The sequence below is a fragment of the Corylus avellana genome, chromosome ca3 (assembly GCF_901000735.1).
Source record: "Corylus avellana chromosome ca3, CavTom2PMs-1.0".
In the NCBI taxonomy this organism is placed as follows: Eukaryota; Viridiplantae; Streptophyta; class Magnoliopsida; order Fagales; family Betulaceae; genus Corylus; species Corylus avellana.
In genome coordinates this window covers 29,281,693-29,291,180 of record NC_081543.1, presented here as the reverse complement: position 1 = coordinate 29,291,180, position 9,488 = coordinate 29,281,693, and the positions used below count along the sequence as shown (strand labels likewise).

At 38.8% G+C, this 9,488-nt stretch overlaps 1 protein-coding gene across 1 annotated transcript; it reads right to left on the bottom strand.

The window, feature by feature from the left end:
* Positions 1–5,716: 5,716 nt before the first annotated feature.
* On the bottom strand, positions 5,717–9,163 carry LOC132175914 (geraniol 8-hydroxylase-like). Its single transcript, XM_059588005.1, has 2 exons — positions 8,248–9,163; positions 5,717–6,535 (listed from the first exon to the last, which is right to left on the bottom strand). The coding sequence occupies exons 1-2, from the start codon at positions 9,145–9,147 to the stop codon at positions 5,930–5,932; spliced, it is 1,506 nt and encodes a 501-aa protein (XP_059443988.1). The 5' UTR covers positions 9,148–9,163; the 3' UTR covers positions 5,717–5,929.
* Positions 9,164–9,488: the final 325 nt, after the last annotated feature.

The window sequence follows — 9,488 nt, the reverse complement described above, 5'->3', positions numbered from 1 at the left end:
TGGAAAAGAGGAACCCGTTGCGGCTTTCTTTACCCGCCTCCGAACATGGAGAACCATCCATTACAGGATTATCTCTTGGTTTTCCAACACTTGTGTTGTCTCCCTCAGTATGACCTTTGGCAATCTTGACAATGCCAAAGATGTTTGGTACATGTTAGCTCAACGCTACAACACTACCAATCTTGCTCAGCGGTTTCAGATTGAGACCAAGCTTCATCGCATGCACCATGAACTAGGTCAGAGTATTATTAATTTTTATTCACAAATGACTCATCTTTGGAATCAATTGTCATTATGTGAGCCAGAGTGGAGGGATAAGAAAGATGCCTCTGATTACATCACTTTTCGCGATAGCATGCGCTTGGCTGAGTTGTGGCAATTCGAGATGAATTTGAGCATACTCGGGCTTTTCTTTTTCACCGCTCACCGCTGCCATCCTTGAAAAGTGCTCTTAGTGAACTCGTTTCAGAAGAGACCCAATTCTCCACTATGAAGTTGCACACCTCTGAGATGGTCATGGCCACTGCATCATGCAATACGCGTGCCCCTAATTCTATTCATGTCGGGTCTTCCTCATCCAATCGGAATATCCAGTGCCATTATTGTCAGAATTATGGCCATAGCTATGAATGCAAAATAAGGCTTTCTCGTGGGAATCACCGAACTCCTAGTCATAAGGCTGTTGCGGATACTCATATTGATACATCAGATATGTCTTACACCGATATTGCACCCCAACCCAATACTCTTTCTCCTGCAGAAATTGAAGCTCTTATTCATCAGGTTTTATCAAAGTCCAATCTTAATACTGCCATATCCACCACACTAGGTAATCCCTTTGGTATTTTGATTATGTTTGCTGTAATAACATGACACCAAATTCTTCCATATTTTCTGTAAAATCTGTGCTACCTAGACCTACCACCATTTATACTGCTAATGGTTCCCATCTTGATGTTAATCACATTGGGTCTGTTTCTACTCATCAACTATCTATGTCTGATACATACTTAGTGCCTAATCTCTCGTTAAATATTTTATCTGTTGGTCAACCTTGTGAACTTGGCTTAGAACTACACTTTTCAAACCAAGATTGTGATGTATAGGATCCACAGACGGGACAGTTAATTGGGACCGCCTGTAAGATTGGACGTCTGTTCGAGCTTTCATCACTCCATCTTCCTTATGCTGTGTCTGCTGCCACTCCCACTCGGTCTCCATCTACCACCCTCAGTTTATAGTACTCTCGTTTAGGACATGCATCTACTTCTCATATTCGTTCTTTAGCTACAAGTGGTCAGTTAAGGTCTGTTGAGTCTGAGTCCCTTGATTGTGTTGCGTGTCAACTTGGAAAACAAAGTGCTTTACCTTTTAATAATAGTGCATCTATTTCTTCTGCTCCTTTTAATTTGGTGCATTCTGATGTATGGGGCCCTGCGCCTATTCCCACCATGGGGAGATCCCGCTATTTTGTTATTTTTATGGATGATTATTCTCGATACACATGGCTTTACCTTTTACAAAATCGGTCTAAACTTCCAAAAATTTATTCTGAATTTCAACAGATGGTTCAAACCCAATTTTTCCAAAACACAAAATTTTTTCGTTCTGATAATGCCATGGAATATCATGAATCTACATTCCTTACTACCCTCAAACAAAATGGCACTCTTCCTCATCGTTCATGCCCAAATACTTCTCAGTAAAATGGTCATGTTGAACGTAAACATAGGCACATTTTAGACACTGTTAGGGCTTTGCTCCTTTCTGCTTCTATCCCTAAACACTTTTGGGGAGAAGTCGTTCTTACCGCTATTTACACCATTAATAGGGTCCCGCCTCCCACTACCTTAAATAGGTCTCCCTATGAACTTCTGTATGGTTCTCCTCCTGATTACCAATCCCTCCGCATCTTTGGTTATGTCTGTTTCGTGCTTCTTCCACCCCATGAACGCACAAAATTAGAACCTCATTCTTGCCTATGTTCTTTTCTTGGGTATGGCATTGAACACAAAGGATATCGTTGTTATAATCTTATTTCCAAACGGCTCCGCATCTCGCGGCACTTCACTTTTTGGGAGCATAGCTTCTTTAGTGATATAGAGTATTTTCCTCCTAGTCCCTCCAGCTCTTCACCTGTCTTCACCAATGTTTCGTTTGATTTGCTCCCCGACGTTACTGATCTTGATGCAGGGATGACAAGCTCTCCAGATGACATTCCGACGGTCAACCCCAATGACTCTGCCCCGTCTGTTGATCCATCTACTCTTGAGCCAGCTCCCTCTGTCCCTCGTCATTCCACTCAAGTAACAGCTCTTCCTTCCCATCTTCATGATTATCACTGTTATTTTGCTCTTGCTACTTTACTGAACCCCATTCCTTCCGTGAGACTCATATTAACCCTCTTTGGCAGAATGATATGTCTGAAGAACTTAATGCCCTTTCTAAAACCCATACCTGGGACTTAGTTGATTTACCTCCAAGCAAAACTATTGTAGGGTGCAAGTGAGTATACAAGATTAAGACAAAATCTGATGGGTTTGTTGAGTGATACAAGGCACGTCTTATGGCAAAGGGGTTCAATCAGGGTATGGTCTTGATTATGAGGAGACTTTTGCACCAGTGGCTCGCTTTACTTCTGTCCGATCCCTCCTTGCTGTGGCTTCTGTGCGTTGTTGGGATCTTTTTCAAATGGATGTGAAAAACGCATTTCTCAATGGCGATCTTGTGAAGAAGTTTATACGCAGCCTCCTTCTGAGTACGATCATCCACCCCACAAGGTTTGCTGACTTCGCTGGCCATTGTATGGTCCGAAACAAACTCCACGGGCTTGGCTTGCCAAATTCAATTCCACTATTGCACAAATTGGGTTTGTTTCTAGCTCCTATGACTCTGTTCTTTTTATTCGGCGATTTGATGCTGATCTCATTCTACTCTTACTATATGTTGATAATATGATTATTACTGGAGATAATACTGTCGGTATTCGTAACCTTCAACAGTTTTTGAGTCAACAATTTGAGATCAAGGAATTGGGTTTTCTCAGCTACTTTCTTGGATTGGAAGTTTCTTCAGATCCAAAAGGTTACTATCTCTCTCAAGCCAAATATGCTTCAGATCTCCTCTCACGAGCTGGCCTTACTGATTGCAAAATTGTTGATAGTCCTCTCGAGACCAATGTCAAACTTCGTGCCACTTTCTGATGAGTTACTTTCTGATGCCACTCTCTATCGATAGTTAGTTGAAAGTCGCATCAATCTTACTGTGACATGATTAGATCTTGCCTATACAATTCATCTTGTTAGTCAGCTTATGACCGCACCACGCTCAGTTCACTATGCGGCTGTTCTTCGCATCCTTCGCTACTTGAAGGGTACTTTGTTTCATGGTATGCATTTCTCTTCTCACTCATCATTAGACTTATGTTTATATTCAGATACTAATTGGGCAGGTGATCCCACTGATCGTCGTTCCACCACGGGTTATTGTTTCTTACTTAGTGATTCTCTCATCTCTTGACGTAGCAAGAAACAATCTATTGTTGCCTGCTCTAGCACGAAAGCTGAGTATCGTGCTCTTGCTGACACCACCTCTGAGCTCCTCTGGTTTCGTTGGCTCCTACATGATATGGGTGTTTCTCAGACCTCCAGTTCTCCTATCTTTTGTGACAAACGAAGTGCAATTCGGATTGCGCATAATGATGTATTTCATGAATGTACTAAACACATTGAGATCGACTGTCATTTTGTGCGCCATCATCTTTTGCAGGGAACTCTCCGTCTCTGTCCAATTGCTTCTTTTGATCAGTTGGCCGATGTGTTCACCAAAGCACATCCACCTGGACGGTTTCGTGATCTTGTTTCCAAACTCAAGTTGGCATCTACATTACCACCTTGAGTTTGAGGAAGGATGTTAGAATATATTTCGAATATATTCTTAATATATTTTGATATCACCATAATGCTAATTTGACTATAAATAGGCCCCCTTTGTATACAATTTAATACACACAAAAATACAATATTCAGTTTATCCCTATATTCTCTAGTATTCTTTAGTTATTTTAACAATCAGTTTCCAGTATATTTTGCATCCAAATCGTTTGTGCTATATACTATCACAATTTTTGTTTACTCCAATCATCAATTTGATCATATTTCTGCTTCTCAATATCGTTATTAGTAAATTCTGGTATCAAAGCCATGAGTGTATTTGTTCTTTTCATTACCCGAGTATCTGGTTATTTGTGCTTCTCATTTTATCCTGCTACTGTCTGTTCTCTTTTTGTCTTTTAACATTCTGACCTCTGTTTTGATATGATTTACTTCAAATTGTAAGTCTTGAATTGTTACTTCTTTTTCACTTTTATTAAATTTTTGTAGTAGTGAACTAAGACTTATTGTTGGCTTGCTTATTTTACTGTTTTCCTCTTTCATTAAAAGATTTCTTAATTTTTTTAAATATTTGAATTTTAACTCAGGGTTTTCAACTTTACTTATTAACTCGATTAATAACACTTATTGTTCTTCTTGTTTGATAAAAACATTGACTGTTTTACAATAGCTATCGTTACAGCCAAAGCTAATGTCCAGTGAACTAGAGTTACTAGAATTTTCGCTATCATAAGGAAAATTTTCACCGGGATGAGCTAATAATATATATATATATATATATATATATTCTAAAGCTGACTCGATCCCTGCAACCTATGATTAACATGAGGTCGATCACTAAATATATATATATATATGTGTGTGTGTGTTTATATATAGAGAGAGATAGAGATGGCTAGGAATATTTAGTGATCGACCTCATGTTAATCATAGGTTGCAGGATCGAACCAGCTTTAGAAATGAGCAAGGGCTAGCCAAAAAATTTCGCTGGTAGGGGCCATTAGCAAAAAAAATAAATAAAAATTAACTATAAATTTTTTTATTTTTTTTACCTTTTTTTCTTATCATTTTGGGGGCCCTGGCCACAGCCAGTTCCCCCTTCCTCCATGAAAAAAGTTGACTTCTACCGTCAAGTAATATAGAACCTATTTAAAATTTGGGCAAGGACAAAAATTTAAACGAGTTGTCAAACATCACCAAAGTTTTTTTTTTTTTTCACTGTTTGACGTGAGATTGAAGTCCATCATGTGGGACTTAATTAATTAATTTATTTTATTGGATTATGGACTCACTGTCAGCTAGTTGTATTAGGTGTTTGAGACCATGCAACTTGTATTTGGTCTTCGTTGCCGACTTACTCACGTGCCATGCTAATGGGCCCATTTTAGAAGATTATCAGAAGAGTGCCGGTGGCACAGCAGTGCGACAAACCAGGGAGTGCACTCATCTTTTCACAATTCACAGTGACAGAGACAATATTGTTTGTCAAGTTTATATTTTTGTCTTTTATTTTGTGTTTTTTTGTTTAGAAAAGAAAAGAATATATTTTGTGTGATAATCAGATTGGCTGTATTGGAACTTGAATTTAGAAATTTGATGAGGACTGGATTAATTAGATTTAGGATTTTGATGATTATTTGATGAGATTAATTACCACAAATTACCATCTGCATGTGTGAGAGATGATTAAACAATAACATAATTAAACAAATACGATGCCCCAACCATTCTCGACTTAAAATCACAGTACTATCACATGCATACACATACATACAGTAGAATAAATATTGGCCAATTAAGCTCTGGGTGTAGTACTAAACTGGCCAAAAGCAAGTCTTCCTTCTTTTACAACCTCCAACCTCGGCTATATTTGAAGTCATCATCAAAATCACAAGCCCTATTTGTTATTCAACAAAAAATTAAAGTACAATACACCAAACATATGCCAATACAAAATGTTTTTTTTTTTTTTTCTTTTTTGAGATATGCATATTTTCTTCTTTTAAGCTACAACAAAGTAAATTCTTCAGCCTATTTTAGACTGGAATAGGGACAGCTCTTAGAGGATGTGCACGCTGTAAAGTTATGCCAAACTTTTCTTCCATGTTCATGTCCTCACGTTTAACCCCATCTTCAAGCTTCCAATCAAAGGTGTGGATAAGAGAACCTAACATCGAGTGCAACACTCGTATTACCAATGGCAAACCAGGACATATTCTCCTTCCACTACCAAAGGGTATAATCTCAAAGTTTCGGCCTTTAACATCAATTTCCAACCCCAAGAACCTCTCCGGTATAAATGAATTTGCATTCTCCCAAAAGCTCGGGTCTCGGCCTATAGCCCATGCATTCACTAACACTTGTGAACCCTTTGGGATAATATAACCATTGATTTCTACATCTTCTTCAGCTTTCCTAGGGAGTAACAAAGGAATTGCCGGATGCAACCGGAATGTTTCTTTCACTACTGCTTGTAAGTAAGGTAAACGAGTAATATCCGATTCCTCAACCGGGTGACCTTCACCAATTACTTGTTGCAACTCTGTTTTGGCTTTTGATAGTGCATCTGGGTTTCGAAGTAGCTCTGCCATTGCCCATTCCAATGTGGCTGATGTTGTATCAGTGCCAGCAGCAAATAGATCCTAAGTAATAACAACCAGAAGTTATTTACTTTTTATTTTTTTGTCAAAATATGATGTTAAAAATTGCCTCTATTTCTAGTAAAACTTGCATTAAAAGAAGAAAAGCCATAAGATGGGTAATTCCTATACTTGAGCATAGGAATTACTGTCTAAATATTGAGAGTAGAGATTTTCAGCTGCCAAATTGAGTCAGCCAAGTGTCTGCCATTTTTTTTTTTTTTTTTTAACCGAAGAGGAAAGAGGTTACAATAGAGATTATGGATAACCAAATTTGAGGCATTAGCACTAAATTTGAGGCATTAGCATCAAATTTAGAATGACTAAATCCCTTTAAGGTGATATCATTTATAAAAGGTTAACCTTCTACCCCTAAATTTTTGTTTTGAATCTAAAAACGAATTTTGAAGCATTAAAAATTCATTTTTGTTTTTTTTTTCACTTTTAATTTTTTTTTTTTTTTTAAAAGCAGCCCCGTGTTGGACTACGCTTAGCTGCCTCAATTTGGTGGCAGCCGCATAGACTGACTACAAAAATAATGAAAAAATAAACCTATAAGAATTTAAAGTTGAAATTGAACCAAATTTGACTCTAGAATAGCGGACAGAAGATAGGACAAATTCCTAGCCGAGCAGCTTGGAAGTCTTCTTCCCCTTTTGTAAAAGTTTTCTGGTCTCCTCCCCCAGCAGGATCACACAAGATCAATTTTGACACTGCTATAAGGGAACAATTTTCAGTGCAGGCTGCTGTTTGCCGAGATTCAAAGGGTCACATTGTTAAGGCTATTTCCCAAATAAATCCTCCATGTGATCCCATCTATGGTGAAGCTCTTGCAGCTCAGCTTGCTGCCTCATTAGCAGCCTCTTTGAAGCTCACAAGTTTCTCTCTTGAAGGTGACTCCTCGGTGATTATAGATGCTTTGCAAAACCCTTCCATCACTTTAGACTGGCATATACAATCAGTGATTGCCAACTCCTTGTTGCTCCTTACAGCCTCCCCCATTTGAGAGGCAAAGAAAATTCACAGAAGTCCTAACTTCTGCGCCCACCATGTGGCTTATTGGGCCGTGGCAAGAGTGGTCTCGGGCTGCATTCCCACTTTTTTTTCCCCCTCCATCATTCCCCTTATGTAGTGGAAAGAATCCACTCCCCTCTCTTTCTTTCTCCTGTTGTAAGGCCTTTGGCCCCTTGGTTTGTTATTAAATGTCTTGTTACAAACAAAAAAAAAAAAAAAAAAAAAAAACAAAACATCACACAACAACAAAAAGAAGACACTGTTGCCCAAGTGGCTGTTTTGAGAGAAAGCCAAGTCGCCCAAATTTATGAGACTTCGGTGCAATTATTTGGACCTGCCTATGGGCTCAACTGGTACAACCACTTGCGACACCCTTCCTACTAAGCCATTATGCCCTCCCATTCAGGGACTTTATGGGCTCAACTAATTTATCTGATCATTTGTTTGATGGTCTCCTTTCATCATAATCATATATAGTTAATTTACAATTTGCTTTTCAACAATTCCGTATCTAAAATAAAGTTATGTATTTCTTAACAAGTGAGAAGTGTCTTTTTAACAATTTATACTAAAAAAAATATGTATTTCTTATGTGTTTAAAAAATATTTATAATTTTGTAGAGACTAATAAATTGTATGAGTTCCTTTCCCCCATTTTGTATGAAATATATTCAATATGAATAGAGAGTAATAATACTAACCAAGAAGAAATGTTCCATCGTCGTCTTGTCCATCTGTTCAATGTTTTCTTCGCTGATGTTGAGAAGGGTATCTAACATGTCACTGTTCGTGACAAAACCAGACACTTTTCTCAACTGCAAACGTTCGTTAATCATGCGGGAAAAGAGGTCCATCATCTTCCCGAAGTTAACTGTCATGCGCCGCCTTATCCCTTGAGGGTCCAACTTCTGAAGCAAAGGAAAATAATCTGCTATGTTGGGTTTCCCTGCCTCTTCCATGATATTCCACACGATCTCCTTGAACTTTCTAGCCGCGTCAGAATTCGGGTCCGCCAAATCAACCGAAAGAATGGTGTTTGATAACATATTAAGCGTAGTCTTGAAAGCGGCTCTCCCAACTTCCACAGCCTCACCGGCTAGGCAGCTCTGACGAGTCTCGGCGAGGAGCTCTTGCACTTTCTTCCGCCGGATATCTTGGTTGGCGTCAAGGGCTGAGTTGGAGAATAGTTGACCGTTGCATATTTTACGAAGGTTTCTCCACTTGCTTGAAACGGTGATCCACGGCAAGCCGAACACGTCGTGCTCGTGGGCTCGGAGTGCGTCCGGGATGGTTCGGTTCGACAAGTTTTGGTCATGTGTTTGGAGGACTTGTTTGGCCATGTCTGCTGAAGAGATGACTATTGTTGTTACTCCTCCAAGTTTTAGGCTGATTATGGTACCATGAGTCTTGGCAAGCCTGGTTAGGGACCTGTGGGGTTGATCACCGAGTTCCAAGAGGTTTCCGATGACCGGAAAAGGTTTTGGACCAGGTGGAAGCTTTTTGTGATTTGCCTTCCACTTCCTACTTGGAATCATAGAGAAAACAGCTTGGATTAAGATCCAGGTGAGGCAAATGGCAATTACAAAGCACAAGAAATCCATCGATCTCTCTCTCTCTCTCTCTCTCTCTCTCTCTCAACTCTAAATCTCACAGAAGAAAGAAGGAAGACATGGGAAAACCTTTATAGATAAGATGCAAAACTCGGTAGGAAAGCTGCGCCTCACAATGACATCTATTTGATTTGTTTCTTTCTATTAAATCCGGATTTTATAATTATTCCGATAACATTTATAATTACATTATGCATGACGTCCAACAAGGAACTCTCTATGTCATTTTTTTTTTTTTTAATTTAATGGTTTATATATTATTTAAAAATTTTGGATGATACGATAACTGATGTCATAAAATGTTAATTAATCACAAAATGATTTTTCTTGGT